The 17,623-nt window shown below is 44.1% G+C and overlaps 1 protein-coding gene across 1 annotated transcript; it reads right to left on the bottom strand.

Moving 5' to 3' along the window:
- Positions 1 to 217: 217 nt before the first annotated feature.
- On the bottom strand, positions 218 to 5,092 carry LOC118357908 (probable G-protein coupled receptor 21). Its single transcript, XM_035735215.2, has one exon. The coding sequence runs from the start codon at positions 3,990 to 3,992 to the stop codon at positions 2,910 to 2,912; it is 1,083 nt and encodes a 360-aa protein (XP_035591108.1). The 5' UTR covers positions 3,993 to 5,092; the 3' UTR covers positions 218 to 2,909.
- Positions 5,093 to 17,623: the final 12,531 nt, after the last annotated feature.

Genomic DNA, 17,623 nt, shown 5'->3' on the forward strand with positions numbered 1-17,623 from the left:
AACACAATTTGAGAAGAGGACATATAGTATGCCATAATGCACAATTTAGGAGGAGTCATTTCAATATCAATCAATATACAAGGTCATCCTCAACATTAACCATTGCGATTTCATACATACAGTATCGTCAGCAATTCAAAGAGACTTGCAAACATGATACTTCTCTCATGGCAGATTACACTGTGACCAGACCCCCCCGCTACATCAAACTGTCTACATCAAAGATAAAGTACATTGAGTACTGCACTCTCCCATTGAAGGGCTTTCATGTTATCTCCAAATAAAACCAAGACTCTCATTTATAGTCATGTGAGCGCAACAGAACACACACTTCCCTCTCACATTCTAGAACAGTCATGTGGGCCAAATAAAGGACAACTACTCTTCAATCAGATACCGGTAGATATCAAATACCACATGTACATAATTCAGTTGACCAACGACGAAAGCCCTTTTGTAATAGCACTGCTGGTATGTTTTCATTGTGTTGAGAAGAGTTGGGAGGGGACAGAAACGTCTATTGCACAGACAGACAGCAGCATGTGGAGACTGGTGAGGGAAACAAGCCCTTTTACAAGCAGCCCCTCGGAGGAAAAACAGTGTGAAGAAAAACCTCTCAAAATATTCCTAAATCTGAATAAATTCACACTCTTTGAAAAGTTTCTGACATAGAGACCCATACAAAAATATATCTGTTCTCTTGAACTACTAAGGTCTTTCCCAGAAAGGTGGAATTTCTGAAAACTAGAATATGACCTAAAGGAAATATAATATGCTATTTACACACCATCATCAATGGTTATAATGTTAAGGAAATTGTGTAGGCTATAGCCGAAAAAATAACTGCTTTCAGTGGCATCCTCCTAAAAATGAGTATTGATCATCTCACCCAACTCTCACTGGCTGAAATACCATCATGCATAGACAATTTCTGAAAAAGAATAAAGAAAATAAAAAAATAAAATATCTATATTATCCTGGGATATCAACAGTCACCACAGTTAACCAATATTATTGAACAGATCTTTCAAACAACAAAAAAACATACAAATGTTGTATACAAGACCTGTGTACACACTATAGTACAAAGATGCCGTCATGCTGTCCTTGGGAATAAGAATGCAGAGTGCTGCAGTGCAGACCCATCTCATATTCTCCTTACTTGCTCTACTGAGTGTGTGAGGGACTGATTGTCTGTGACTGTGTACATATAAGCTTGTCATATAAGAAGACTCCTGTACATACAGCACAATCACCTCTGAAACTTTTATTGTATTGATGTTTCAGTGAAGTGTACACTGTCCAAGGTCTTTGTCTCCTATCCTACATATATTTGCATATATTTGCACATAAACCTAGTTCACATAAAAACCTATCAGCAATTCACAAGTATGTTTCCATAAAAGCTTTCGAGACCCACGGTAGATCCATATAAACCTACTTTGTATGAAACCCTTAGAAACATATTGTCTTAATGACCCCTCTGACTTCTAGAAAGACAATCTGGCTCTCTGGTAGCCTACTGTACACGTGCTGCTCTGCCACTCAGCTCATCTGTTCAGCTAACAGGAGCCAAAGGGCACAGAGTGAGAGAACAGCTCAACAGTAAGACCACACACACAGTAATGATTGTGTCTCTCTGTGTGTTGTGCATCTTGTTCGGTAGTATGCTTAACATGCTGCAATTCCAATCTATAAGAAAATCTTACTTATGTTATTGCTGTCAGATTATGATGAGTAAATTGTGCATTTGTAGCCTCAAGACCAGTCTAAATGCATCAGCCATTGAGGGTAAACTAACACCCGATGTTCGACCTCAGGAAAAATGGACAGAGAATAAAATACTCAAATAAATGAACTTGTCTCCTTGCTGAGAATTCAGAATGAATTGGTGGTCCATGATAAACCAGAATGCCATCTTGTAAAAATCGGCTAATGCATACATCAACATTCCTGTATGAAACTCAACACTTCATAAACATTCTTGGCTCTCACTTCTAACACCCAACTTCAAAAGAGAAGAATCCCTTGCATGAAATACAAATAAGCTACGGAATAAACCTCAAGTATTTTTTTCTAGGAAACCAACTGTTCCCAGTCCTTCTCTCACCACTCGTCCTCTCTGTATGCTACAGCCTACTGTAGCGCACAATATCATCATCACATTATCTGACTGCTACAAAATGTAAACTATTTGTCGCAATATAAGAGAAGAAAAACAGTATATTTCAAGTGCTTTTATGTTTCTAAAATACTTTTTTGCATCACTAATGTCTACCCTGAAAGAACAAAGACGATTAAACAGTCTTGACTCAATGTTGAAATAACTTTTTGCACTACAGTGGTTTACGCAGTACAAGTCGTGTTGTGCTGATATTGTCCTTTTTTTGCATTGGGAAGATATTAGGTTCACAGGCACACCTAAACTCAGCACCAAAGCTGTAAGATTGGAGTTGATCCTCTTCAAAACCCACAGAGAACTGTGTGCCTTTTTTTCCTCCTCAGCTCCATTCTGATATCCATATATACAACCCCAAACCTTCTCCTCCACACGTGGTGGTGATCCACCCAGCCAGAAATCGGCATCCCCGCTTGGGAGAACATTCCAGAAGAAGACCCCTCCAGCTCCTGCCTGCAAACCACCCCTCTGACCTGGCCATAGGGAGCTCTATGTACTACTACTGTAGAAATACAACCTGTCACATGCAATGTAGTAGTAATACACTGCACTCACCAGGGGCTGAAGCCAAAGCCAAAGCTTACTGTACCCACTGGGCACAACAGGTTGAATCAATATTGTTTCCACATCATTTAAATGAAATGACTTTGAACCAATATGGAATAGATGTTGAACTGACATCTGTGCCCAGTGGGTAGCTAACCAACTAGACAGTGTCTGTAGGAGATTGTTACACATGGCAGGCTGGGGCTGGGCGCGGCCTGGGTAGAGCGGGACCCTTCTTCCTCTCCATGCAGCATCCCAGTCCCTGACAGGGGGAGCAGAGTTGCCTGAACAGGCGGCCCAGGCCCTTCCGGAACACGCTGTTGGAGAGACTATAGATGAGGCAGTTGCAGAAGCTGTTGCTGATGGCTAGCCATGTGGTGAGGAATGAGGCCACCAGGTGGCGGTAGAGTCCGGCGCTCTCCAGCAGGAAGTAAAGGATGTAGGGCATCCAGAGCACGTAGAACACACTGGTGATTCGGAACAGCACCATGGCATAGCGTTTATCCGGGCACCCTTCGCCACGCTCGCCCCTCTCGTTCCCCTGGGGGCCGAAGCGTGCGTGGCGCTGGGTGATCTCCCTGGTGTGCTGACGGCAGATACGGAAGATACTCCCATAGGTGAAGCACACAGTCAGGGCGGCCGGCGCATACAGCACAGCCGCGATGAAAGAGCTGAAGCCCGGATCGGTCTGCCACGAGGTCGCACACCAGCGAAATATGTCCCCATGGTAGCCGGGCTTCCCCCAGCCAAAGAAGGAGGGCAGGAAAATGAGGGCGGAGTAGAGCCAGATGAGGCAAATGCAGACGCGCAGGCGGCATGGTGTGACGAGTGTGGCGTAGGAGAACGGCTGTGTGACGGCGATGTAGCGGTCAATACTAATACAAGCAAGAGACACCATGGACACGCTCTTCAGCACAGACACCAGGTAGCCGAACACCTGACAGGTGAGCTCCTCGTCCAACCCCTTGAGGTAGTGGAGCAGGGACAGGGAGGGCACCAGGCAGCTCACCCCCACCAGGAGGTCTGCATAGGCCATGGTCTGGATGAAGTGGCCGGTGGTGTGGTGGTGGAGCAGCGGAGCACAGTGGAACACGAAGATCACCATCAGGTTGCCGCTGATGATGAGGATAGTGAGGAAGAGAATGACGGCCACCTCCAGCACGCAAGTGTTGAGGGTATGGGAGTAGCCCAGGCCCAGCAGGCAGAAAGGAGAGCTGCTTTGGTTCACATCGGACGAGGAAGAGTTCATGTTCAGTTCTGCTCTCATCTCACTACGGTCTTTATCTCTCTCTTTAAACAGTCCGTCAGTTATCTCTCTTTAGACAGACTGTCAGTTTAGCTGTGCTCTATCACATTGGTCATTATCTCTTTCGGTCAGTTCATCAATCCGTGCTCTTCTACTTCCGGTTCCCCCTGGAGGTGAGCTGCTACCAGATTGTAGTTTTCTTCCCCTCCTCTTCTCTTCTGATCCTCTTCTAGTCGTCTCTTCTTTCACTTTTCTGGCCCCAGAGTGCAATGCAGTATTACAGCAAACGTCATCCTCTTACAGCAGAGGATGTTGCTGTTTATGAGTGAGTGTCTCTCTGTGTGTGTGTGTGTGTGTGTGTGTGTGTGTGTGTGTGTGTGTGTGTGTGTGTGTGTGTGTGTGTGTGTGTGTGTGTGTGTGTGTGTGTGTGTGTGTGTGTGTGTGTGTGTGTGTGTGTGTGTGTGTACGTGCTTGAGTCTTGTGTTGGTACTGGCCAGCCTTCTGGTGGGCTAACCTAGCACATGCAGGCTCTGGTGTGTACAGTACACAGGGGCTGCAGTAGAGTCTGTCTCACTACTTGTGTCGGTTCCACCTCTATTCTTCTCTCCTTACCAATAAGCTGCAGAGGTGAGAAAAGCTGAGCTTGCACACAAACACAATCTCTGAACGGCAACGTCTGTACATGCCCTGTACAATACCAGCAGGTGGAGTTCAAGGAGTCCCGGAGGCCATCAAAAAGTCTAGATCTATAACTCCTCTGTGAAAATACAACCAGTATAGAGAGAGATTTCACGGACAAAAACTGTCGCCAGCAGCCAGAAAAATATTCCAACCAAAACAGTGTCACAAACCTCTAAAAGTAGCAGCAGCAGCAGCCGAGCCTAGCAGGAGAGATGCAAAGAAAGACGTATTCAATATCCAAAATCCCACATCATCCACAGACAAGAGAGTAAGAGGATAGGAGGATAGTAGAGCATCCAGTTGTGATGGATACGTCTCTAGGCGCTCCAGTCTCTGATTCCAAAACTCTTGTGAGGCTGAGCCATTGAGTGTTTAGAGTAGAAGAATAGGGAGAGTCGAGAGTCGTTTACTGCTCCACTCTGCTTTGGCACTGATGCAGCAATGGTACTGTCCTCTCCTCCCCCTAATTCTCTCTCTCTCTTGCGCGTGCTCGCTCTTTGTCTTTTTCCTTCACTATGCCTGCCGCAACAACAGCCAGAGAGGAAGAGCTCCTCCCTGTCTGTGAACCCAGCCAGTGAGTAGCCGGGTAGACTCTTGCAAAAAAACACATGTCAAATTTGCATTTTAAATGTGAAATAGTTGTTTTTGAATGTTGATCTTAAATTTTAAACGTGAAACCATATTTTCACATGTATTACATTTTTTTAAATGCACCACATCTGCCGATATCGCACATCCGCCGATATCATCAGACCATGAGTTATCCCGAAAATGAGTCTTCCGTAGCGTCCAAACAATTTGTTCTATATCAGTATTATGTCCAGCTCTATCGAAAGATGCGTTTTCTCTAGGACGCCCACAAGGCTAGTCTGAAGTTGGTACAGCCTCTTCTGCCAACTTCAGTTTGTTGCACAAGACTGTCTGAAGGGTCCCGGTACCAGTTTTAAAAAATTATGGAAGTACTCTGAACAAAAATATGCAACTTGTAAAGTGTTGGTCCAATGTCTCCTGAACTAAAATAAAATATCACAGATATTTTCCACACACACAAAAAGCGTGTTTCTCACAAATTTTGTGCACAAATTTGTTTACATCCTTGTTAGTGAGAATTTTCCCTTTGCCAAGACAATCCATCCACCTGACAGGTGTGGCATATGAAGAAGCTGATTAAACAGCATGATCATTACACAGGTGCACCTTGTGCTGGGTACAATAAAAGGCCACTCTAAAATGTGCAGTTTTGTCACACAACACAAAGCCATAGATGTCTCAAGTTTCGAGGGAGCTGGTGCCAGAGAATGTAATGTCTATTTCTCTACCATAAACCGCCTCCAATGTTGTTTTATAAAATTTGGCAGTACGTCCAACCAGCCTCACAACCGCAGACCACGTGTAACCATGACAGCCCAGGACCTCCACACACATCTTCTTCACCTGGGGATCGTCTGAGACCAGCCACCTGGACAGCTGATGAAACTGTCTGTAATAAAGGCCTTTGTGGAGAAAAACTGGGCCTGGCTCCGCAGTGGGTGGGCCTGGCTCCCAAGTGGGTGGGCCTACTCCCTCCCATGCCCATCCATGGCTGCCATGGGGCAAATCCAAAGATTAGGGACTATTGAATTTATTTAAATTGACTGATTTCCTTATATGGAATGTAACTCTGTAAAGTAATTTAAATTGTTGCATTTATATTTTTGTTAAGTATATATATATATAGGGAGATCGTTCAGTGCCTAAAATAAGGGGATAAATAGTTTCCTGGTCTTTCTTCTATCTCTCAGAAATAGGACAGACACTTCAGAGCAAACTTCCTTTCTATTGTTTTTTTGGACTACAGTATCTGTTGTTCCATGTAGTGCATCTGTTATTCAATGCGTTTCAAATGGCTAATAACAGTAATGTTGTAACGTCGTTCTTCGTTTGTAGAAAGAGAGTCGGACCGAAATGCAGCGTGGTGGTTACTCATGACTTTAATGAAAAAAGTGACACATGAAATAACTATACAAATATAAAAACAACAAACGGAACGTGAAACCTAATTACAGCCTATCTGGTGAAACTACACAGAGACAGGAACAATCACCCACGAAATACAAAGCGAAACCCAGGCTACCTAAATACGGTTCCCAATCAGAGACAACGAGAATCACCTGACTCTGATTGAGAACCGCCTCAGGCAGCCAAGCCCATACAACACCCCTACTCAGCCGCAATCCCAAATACTACAAACCCCAATACGAAAATACAATATATAAACCCATGTCACACCCTGGCCTGACCAAATATAGAACGAAAACACAAAATACAATGACCAAGGCGTGACAAATGTCAAATTCAATGTTTCATCCCAACATCATTATTATTATTTTTTTACAACTTAAGGGGTCTTAAAATCAAAATCAAATAGCTAAATGACCCTCGGTGGGTCATGGGACCACACAGCCGTCACATGTGAAAATCACACTTTCAGTTGTGGAATTGCAAAATTGTAGTGTTGATATAAGGCTATTCATTCTCCTCACATGTAAAAATATAGTGTTAACATGTTGAGTAGCAATGTTTCCACTGGTGGAATTAGGGTGACCGCATTTAAAAAGTCAAAATGTGGGACGAGGGAACAAATTTCCAGGACATTCTCGTAACAGTGGACAGAATACATATTTTCGGGGCAGGTTGATGGATCATGATCATGATCATGTATGTGAACCCTTGGATTTAATAACTGGTTGACCCTCCTTTGGCAGCAATAACCTCAACCAAATGTTTTCTGTAGTTGTGAATCTGACATGCACAACGGTCAGGAGGAATTTTGAACTATTCCTCTTTACAAAACTGTTTCAGTTCAGCAATATTCTTGAGATGTCTGGTGTGAACAGAGGTCTTGACGTCATGCCTGGGCCACTCCAGAAGGCGTATTATCTTCTGTTGAAGCAATTCTGTTGTTGATTTACTTCTGTGTTTTGGGTCGTTGTCCTGTTGCATCACCCAACTTCTCTTGGGCTTCAATTGGCGGACAGTCTAACATTCTCCTACAAAATGTATTGATCAAGTGGGGAATTCATTTTTCCATCGATGATAGCAAGCTGTCCAGAGCCGTGAGGTAGAAAATCAGCCCCAAACCATGATGCTCCCTCCACCATAGTTTATAGTTGGGATGCGGTTTTGATGTTGGTGTGCTGTGCCTTTTTACCCCCTCCCACGCGTAGTGTTGTGTGTTCCTTCCAAACAACTGAACTGTAGTTTCATCTGTCCCCAGAATATTTTGCCAGTAGCGCTGTGGAACATCCAGGTGCACTTTTGCAAACTTCAGATGTGCAGCAATGTTTTTTTTTGGACACCAGTGGCTTGTTCCATGGTTCCTCCCATGAACACCATTCTGGTTTAGTGTTTTATGCATCGTAGACTCGTCAACAGAGATGTTAGCGTATTCCAGAGGTTTTAGCTGACACTCTAGGATTCTTCTTAACCTCACTAGGCATTCTTTGCTGTGCTCTTGCAGTCATCTTTGCAGGACGGCCACTCCTAGGGAGAGTAGAAACAGTGCTGAACTTTCTGCATTTATAGACAATTTGTCTTACCGTGGACTGATGAACATCAAGGCTTTTAGAGATACTTTTGTAACCCTTTCTAGCTTTATGCAAGTCAACAATTCTTCAGAGATCTTGTTCGTTCGTGGCATGGTTCACATCAGGCAATGCCTCTTTTGAATAGCAAACTCAAATTTTGTGAGTTTTTTAATAAGGCAAGTCAGCTCTAACCAACTTCTCCAATCTCGTCTCATTGACTGGACTCCAGGTTAGCTGACTCGTGTCATTAGCCTAGGGGTCCACATACTTTTTCCAACCTACACTGTGAATGTTTAAATGATGTATTCAATATAGACAAGGAAAATACAGAATGTGTGTGTTATTGGTTTAAGCACACTATGTTTGTCTATTGTTGTGACTTAGATGAAGATCAGATCAAATTTTATGACCAATTTATGCAGAAATCCAGGTAATACCAAAAGGTTCACCTACTTTTTCTTGCCACTGTACATGAATGCCCCAAAATATTTTGCTGTGATTTAACATTTTCCTGCAACTTTCCCTGTCTTTGGTTATGTTACCCTGGCCTTTGCTTTTGCTGCCTTTTTTCCAGTTGCTGTTTTGGCACATTCATTTCCAGCAACATAGCACCCTGCATCCACTGCTGGTTTGCCTCTAAAGCTATGCAGCGTTGGCTCTGGTCAGTCCCTGGATGGGAGAAGAGATGTAGCTCGAAGTGTTGAAAAATAAAAGTGAAACTTCTCATGTGTCCGAAAAATAAGTGTCTTGACTCATAAACATATAAAATAAAATGTCACTTTAAAATGTTCACAAGTGTTCACACCTGTCTGAAAAGCATATGGGATTTTTTTTCATGTGTTTTTTTTTCTAAGGGCAAACTCTCCACACAGACACACACACTCACACACACACTAAAGAAAGACGAGACTGGAGACATCCTTTTTGATCATGCATAACATAACTCATCTACTGCACTGTTGGAGCTTGGAATACAAGCATTTCGCTACACCCGCAATAACATTTGCTAAATATGTGTATGTGACCAATACAATTTGATTTGAAAAGGATTCATGACCATTATGCTAGAGTGAAAGAAAGGTATGCTTTAGATTAGATTACTATGACCCTATGACATAAACAGTCTTTCAGCATAGGGAATTTTAACTCAGAATTCCCCAAACAGCTTCTTACCAAGATCTAAGCCTGAAGGTCTGTGACTTGTCTTACTGTGCTGCTGTCCACATCAAACAGAGGCAGGACACAAACATACTGTATATATACTGCACACACACACGCACGCACGCACGCGCGCACGCACGCACGCACGCACGCACGCACGCACACACACACACACACACACACACACACACACACACACACACACACACACACACACACACACACACACACACACATACTGGAACCCTGCAGTAAGCTGCACTAAATGCCATAGCTGACAGACAAGGGTTATTTTTTTGTCCTTTTAATTAAATTCCAGAGCATTTTTAATTCATCTCAAGGTTCTGATTAAGAACAATGAGTGAGAATAATAGGAGTGGGACATGGAAGTCGTATTTTAGCAGAGCTGGCTGTGGGGATTTATCAATCCCTCCCAGCCTCTGTACCCGTGGCTTTGCCTGACGATAGATAAGAGATTAGTGGAAATATCTCTAAGTTCCCCATGAATGGTTTCTTCAATTAGCATAATGTATGTATGTGAACGGGCGAAAGACAAAGAGAGATGGAACGAATGAAAAGAAATAGAGAGATAAAGAGACTGAGGGATTCTGTGTGTATAGAAGAGTATGTCCCAAGGCTGGTCGGTTTCAAGTTTTATTGTCATGTACAGTGAAATGCCTTTCTTGCTAGCTCTTTCCCAACAATGCAATATTCAATACCCGTAGGTAGTACTATAAAATAAAGTAAGAAAAAAATGTTAGAACAAAACACATGAGAGAAAGAAATAAGAAGAGCACAAGAAAGTAGGTAAACTACTGTATATACAGGGTCAGTGGCAATACCATATTAACAATGTGCAGGGATACTATAAGGGCACATATGTGCAAGGGTACATACAGTTGAAGTCGGAAGTTTACATACACTTTAGGTTGGAGTCATTAAAACTCGTTTTTCAACCACTCCACAAATTGCTTGTTAACAAACAATCATTTTGGCAAGTCGGTTAAGACATCTACTTTGTGCATGACACAAGTCATTTTTTACAACAATTGTTTACAGACAGATTATTTCACTTATAATTCACTGTATTACAATTCCAGTGGGTCAGAAGTTTACATACACTAAGTTGACCTTTAAACAGATTGGAAAATTCCAGAAAAGTATGTCATGGCTTAAGAAGCTTCTGATAGGCTAATTGACATCATTTGAGTCAATCGGAGGTGTACCTGTGGATGTATTTCAAGGCCTACTGTCAAACTCAGTGCCTCTTTGCTTGACATCATGGGAAACTATGCTCATCTGTACAAACAATAGTACGCAAGTATAAACACCATGGGACCACGCAGCCGTCATACCACTCAGGAAGGGGACATGTTCTGTCTCCTAGAGATGAACGTACTTTGGTGTGAAAAGTGCAAATCAATCCCAGAACAACAGCAAAGGACCTTGTGAAGATGCTGGAGGAAACAGGTACAAAAGTATCTATATCCACAGTAAAACGAGTTCTATATCGACATAACCTGAAAGGCCGCTCAGCAAGGAAGAAGCCACTGCTCCAAAACCGCCATAAGAAAACCAGATTACGGTTTGCAACTGCACATGGGGACAAAGATCGTACTTTTTGGGAAAATCTCCTCTTGTCTGATGAAGCAAAAATAGAACTGTTTCGACATAATGACCATTGTTATGTTTGGAGGAAAACGGGGGAGGCTTGCAAGCCGAAGAACAACATCCCAACCGTGAATCACGGGCGTGGCAGCATCATGTTGTGGGGGTACTTTGCTACAGGAGGGGCTGGTGCACTTCACAAAATAGATGGCATCATGAGGAGAGAAAATTATGTGGATATATTGAAGCAACATCTCAAGACATCAGTCAGGAAGTTAAATCTTGGTCACAAATGTGTCTTCCAAATGGACAATGACCCCTAGCATACTTCCAAAGTTGTGGCAAAATGGCTTAAGGACAACAAAGTCAAGGTATTGTAGTGGCCATCACATAGCTCTGACCTCAATCCTATAGAAATGTTGTGGGCAGAATGGAAAAAGAGTGTGCGAGCAAGGAGGCTTACAAACCTGACTCAGTTACACCAGCCCTGTCTGGAGGAATGGACCAAACTTCACCCACCTTATTGTGGGAGGCTTGTGGAAGGCTACCCGAAACGTTTGACCCAAGTTAAACAATTTAAAGGCAATGCTACCAAATACTAATTGAGTGTATGTGAACTTCTGACCCACTGGGAATGAGATGAAAAAAAATCTCTCTCTACTATTATTCTATTATTCTGAAATTTCACATCCTTAAAATAAAGTGGTGATCCCACCTGACCTAAAACAGGGAATATTTACTAGGATTAAATGTCAGGAATTGTGAAAAACTGAGTTTAAATGTATTTGGCTAAGGAGTATGTAAACTTACGACTTCAACTGTATGTAATACATTGGGAGTACAGATGTACTCTCGTGTACACCTGTTTCACGGCTGTGGTCCGCCCCTACATATAATTTTTGAGGCGCCTCTAGCACCCTAGAGGATTGGAGTGATCCATATAGCTCACATAACCGTGGTTACATACGTAACCTTAGTTATGTTTCACTATATTGGATCACTCCAATATATTGGTATACCTGTACCAGATTTAGTCAGTGCTAGAGGAACCAGGCCAGCCAGCGTTGAAGTCCCACCGAGGAACCGAGACACAAGGGCCGTCAATGTGGAAGGGGGGTCCCGGCACAGTCCCCGGAAGGGGAGGTAATGCCCAGGACCGCTGAACCACATTTACCTGATAGTACCTAGCAAAGGTGCAAGAGGAAGCCCAGCTGGCCGCAGCATAGATATCAGCAGGGGGCACTCCTCTCAGTAGAGCCCAGGATACAGCCACACCTCGTGTTGAATGTGACACCACAGATCCCAGCACTGGCCTGTCAGCCAGGCGGTATGCTGTCGTAATCGTGTCCACGAGCCAGTGAGAGAGCCTCTGCTTTGATAATCCAGGGCCCAAGATTCTCTCACCATAGCAGACAAATAGCTGGTCTGTTGTTCTCACTGACCATGTCCGCTCCACATAGGCAGTCAGTGCCCGCACAGGGCACAGCATTACGGAGGGAGGCCCAGACTCCACCTCCACTGCTGGGGGGGTCGTAAAGCAGACAGGATAAAAGGGATGTTCACATACCTGTCTGACAGAACCTTCGGCAGGAATGAAGGGTTGGGGAGGAGAGATATACTCCTCCCACCAGGGCCTATACGGTAGCACTAAGAACTTACCGAAAGAGCATGGAGCTCACCCACCCTCTTCATGCAAGTCATCATTACCAAAAAAAACACCTTCATATAGAGGTGTTTCAGGAAGGCAAACTCCAACGGTTCGTAAGGTGGCTTTGGCAAAGCTGCTAAGACTACATCCAGATCCCAGCTGGTCCTAGCTGGATGCAGGCAACAACCCCCCTTCATAAACCTGGAGACCAAGGGATGGCACCCCACTGGCCTGTCCATCCACCCCCATATGGCAGGCAGATATAGCGGCCAAATCCTCTCTCAGTGTAGAGGCTGCCAAGACCTCATCCAAACGAGACTGCAGGTATTGGAGGACATACTGCACCCTGCATGACTCGGGCACAACCTCAATACCAGTGCACCAAGAGCAGAACAACCGCCAGCGCAACTGGCGCAACCAGTGCAACCTCCAGCGCAACTGCGGTTGTAGCCAGTGGCCTTGCACTCTGCATGGTGTACATTACACCTTCCTGTAGTCCTAACATGGACCATTGGTGCCGTTCAGCGGCCAAGCCCACAGTCTCGGATACCACAGTGTTTCCCGCGGCCTGAAACAGTAGGTTGGGTCTCAGGGGCAGTTGTCAAGGTGTCCCAGACAACAGGGTCAGGAGAAAGCTGAACCAGGGTTGTCTTGGCCAGTATGAGGCCACCAGCAGCAGACGATGCTCCGCCATCCTGGTCCTGTCTAACAAAGCCTGGATCAGGGGAAAAGGGGGGAATGTGTAAAGCTCCAGCCCTGGCCAATCGTGAGCCAGAGTATCCAGGCCCAGAGGCCCTGGTGACATGGAGTACCACAGGGGGCAGTGTGCATTGTCCAGGGTGGTAAGCAGGTCCACCTGTGCCCTCCCAAACTTGTCCCACAGGTGTTGCACCACCTGGGGATGTAGGCTCCAGTCCCAAGGTGGCGGGCCCACCCTCAAGAGCATATCCGCTGCCACATTCAGGATGCCAGGTCCGTGCGCTGCGCATAGAGACGCTAGACGTCCCTGAGCCCAGAGAAGGAGCTCCCGTGCCATAAGATGGAGGCGGTGTGACCTCAGTCCACCCTGATGGTTGATGTAAGCCACCACTGTGGTGTTGTCCATTCTCACCAGGCCATGTCTTCCCTTCAGATGTGGAAGGAAAGACCGCAGTACTGTACAGCTCGGAGCTCTAGTGTATTGATGTGCCTGCCACTCCAAGGGGGTAGCCAACAGCCACTGGCCAACCTGCCCTTGGTCACACCCCCCCAGCCGATCTGGGAGGCGTTTGTGCTGACCAGCTTCCGCCGGCACATCCTCAGCATCTCCACCCCACCTGAGAGAAAGGAGCGACCGTGCCAGGCCTCTTGACATGTGTCAAATTTGTCCAAATTTCTGCTGCTTTCCTCTGGTGATTACTGTTTTAAACAAATTAAGATGCCTGGTGTGAGAGGGATCAAATTAATAAATCTATGACATCAGTGTAGATATTTAGGTGGAGTGATTGAACAGTACAGAAATCAAGTAAAGTCGAGTAAAGTCTAACTGGTTGTACTGGGGAGAAGCTGAAAAAGCATTGTTGATCATGTTGAATTTTAAAATCCTGTGATAAGTCTAATGCTCTTCACTTTAAAGCTAGAATCCTTATTTGGTGAAACTGCCACATCCCTTTAGAATATTACAAGAACAAAGAATGACCAGGTGAATCCAGGTGAAAGCTTTGATCCCTTATTGATGTCACTTCTTAAATCCACTTCAATCAGTGTAGATGAAGGAGAGGAGACAGGTTAAAGAAGGATGTTTAAGCCTTGAGACAATTGAGACATGGATTGTGTATGGGTGCCATTCAGAGGGTGAAAATATTTAAGTGCCTTTTGAACGGGGTATGGCAGTAGGTGCCAGGTGCATCGGTTTGTGTCAAGAACTGCAACGCTGCTGGGTTTCTCACGCTCAACAGTTTCCCGTGTGTATCAAGTACAGTCCACCACCCAAAGGACATCCAGCCAACTTGACACAACTGCAAATCAATACTAGGAAGGTGTTCTTCATATTTTGTACACACAGTATATACTGTTTACTGTGTATAATATATTGTACTACAACAGTATTATGCACTCCACTTTACAATATAATGTCCCCAGTACCTATGATTTACATAATTATGTTTCCATTATCTGAAAAATAACATCCGGGCCGGAGTCAAACACGGACAGTTCTAATAAAAACAGGCCCCGTTCTGAGAAAAACAGGGCCCGTTCTGAGAAAAACAGGGCCCATTCTGAGAAAAACAGGGCCCGTTCTGAGAAAAACAGGGCCCGCTCTGAGAAAAACATGTCAAGTTCTGAGAAAAACAGGGCCCGTTCTGAGAAAAACAGGGCCCGTTCTGAGAAAAACATGGCCCGTTCTGAGAAAAACAGGGCCCGTTCTGAGAGAAACATGGCCAGTCCTAAGACAAACCTTGTATTTCTTCTCCAGCATGTAGTATAATCAAATTATTGTTCCTGACATCCAGCCCTTTAAGACATACATATTCTTAGACAAACAGCCTCTTAAAATGTCTTAAAATGTCCATGAGAGAACAAAAGGAGCTCTGAGACCTTCCACTGATAGGATGATAGGAAATAGTTGAAGTTCTGTGCTAAAACAAGACATTTGGAGCTATATCTAGACACAAATTGTTTAACAAAGGGCTCCATATTTCTACCCAAATGTCCCATTTGCAGTGCCGATTTTAGCATGTAAATCTTGGTGAGGCATATTCCCAAATTTTGTTTTAGATGCATGCCAGCAAAGTCACTACACTACACAACATTAAACAATAAATTAATTGCACAAAAGTGACAAACAGTGCCCACAAACTGTTAGGGCCTAATTAAAGCTGTCCCAACAGCAGAGCTTTCTTTTTAGCACCATGGAATGAATCCTTACCACTGCTACACCTGGCTATCAGCGCAGCCTTGTCTGGCAGCGAAACAGTTCATTCAGCCTCATTTACCTCCTTTTTAAAAATCATAGCTGATATGGCTGACTTGCTTAAACAAATGTGGTTTCTACTGACAATTGAGATGTTCAAACTATGGCAAAAGGGAACGACGAGAGGATAAGAGGCAATCCGTAATTTCGATTAAGACATTACTGAGCGAGCTAGAACGTAAATAGTCGATATAACTACTTTTTCAGCACTTTTGAAATGTACAGCGGCAGAATTCAGAACATGGGCCGGTCTTGCAGTATTCTCCCTGTACACCAAGTCAGAACCGTATGATAAATAAAGGGGGCATATAAGCGGACAATGGAAGCTATTACAATATTCAATGATTACGTTTCTCTCAAACAGGCTATAGGCTACATGTGCACCACCAAGTCAGAACAGTAGGCTATGTTATGAGGGGGAAAGGGACCACATTATTAGGGTGAGGCACATGGGTTACTAACAGTCTACTACACAACAAACACTTACTATTACTTTCTTAGCTCAGGATGTAATGCCTGTCGTCGAAAGGAGTGGATCAAAGCGCAGCGTGAAAAGTTGTCATTATTTTTTTATTATCAAAAAACACTCGAACAAAGTAACAAAACGAAAGCAAACAGTTCTGTCAGGTAACAGAGACTAAACAGAAAATAACTACCCACAAACACAGGTTGAGAAAAGGCTGCCTAAGTATGATTCCCAATCAGAGACAACAATAGACAGCTGCCTCTGATTGGGAACCATACTCGGTCAAAACAAAGAAATAGACAACATAGAATGCCCACCCCAAATCACACCCTGACCTAACAAAATAGAGAAATAAAACGTCTCTCTAAGGTCAGGGCGTGACACAGGATACATATCTCCCAGGCATATTACATAATTTATGCAGCAGCATACAATACATTCTTGGACTCACCTTGTTGTGCTGTGCTGACTTGAACAGGAAGGTGTCGCAACATCAAACTTTGTCATCAAAGTCTGGCATTTTCTGGATTTATGGTGCTTTCAAGACAACTGGGAACTCTGAAAAAACAAGGTTGAATCATGACGTCAGTGATCTTCACGTCTGAGCTCAAGAAAGAGGCCCGAGTTACAGACTTGGAATTTGGATGACCGTTATTTTGAGTTGGATAAACATATTTTCCCAGTCAGAGCTCATTTTTGTCTGAGTTCCCAGTTGTCTTGAACTCACTGAAGTCTAGGATTTCAGCCTTCCACAAGCTTCCCACAAAAGGTTGGGTGAATTTTGGCCCATTTCTCCTAACAGAGCTGGTGTAACTGAGTCAGGTTTGTAGGCCTCCTTGCTCGCACACGCTTTTTCCATTCTGCCCACAAATTTTCTATAGGATTGAGGTCACGGCTTTGTGATGACCACTCCAATACCTTGATTTTGTTGTTCTTAAGCCATTTTGCCACAACTTTGGAAGTATGCTTGGGGCCATTGTCCATTTGGAAGACCCATTTCCGTCCAAGCATTAACTTCCTGTCTTGAGATGTTGCTTCAAAATAGCCACATAATTTTCTCTTGATGCCATCTATTTTGTGAAGTGCACTAGTCCCTCCTGCAGCAAAGCACCCCCACAACATGACGCTGCCACCCCCGTACTTCACAGTTGGGATGGTGTTCTTCGGTTTGCAAGCCTCCCTCTTTTTCCTCCAAACATAACAATGGTCATTATGGCCAAACAGTTCTATTTTTGTTTCATCACACCAGAGGACATTTCTCCAAAAAGTACGATCATTGTCCCCATGCGCTGCTGAAAACCGTAGTCTGGCTTTTTTATGGCGGTTTTGGAACAGTGGCTTCTTCCTTGCTAAGTGGCCTTTCAGGTTATGTCGATATAGAACTAGTTTTACTGTGGCTATAGATACTTTTCTACCCATTTCCTCCAGCATCTTCACAAGGTCCTTTGCTGTTGTTCTGGGATTGATTTGCACTTTTCACAACAAAGTACATTCATCTCTAGGAGACAGAACGCGTCTCCTTCCTGAGCGGTATGACGGCTGCGTGGTCCCATGGTGTTTATACTTGCG

This window comes from Oncorhynchus keta, chromosome 25, assembly GCF_023373465.1.
Source record: "Oncorhynchus keta strain PuntledgeMale-10-30-2019 chromosome 25, Oket_V2, whole genome shotgun sequence".
NCBI lineage: Eukaryota > Metazoa > Chordata > Actinopteri > Salmoniformes > Salmonidae > Oncorhynchus > Oncorhynchus keta.

What these genes read in the sequence shown, in the direction of transcription:
- LOC118357908 (XM_035735215.2), bottom strand. Translation starts at nt 3,992, where the DNA reads ATGAGAGCAGAACTGAACATGAACTCTTCCTCGTCCGATGTGAACCAA.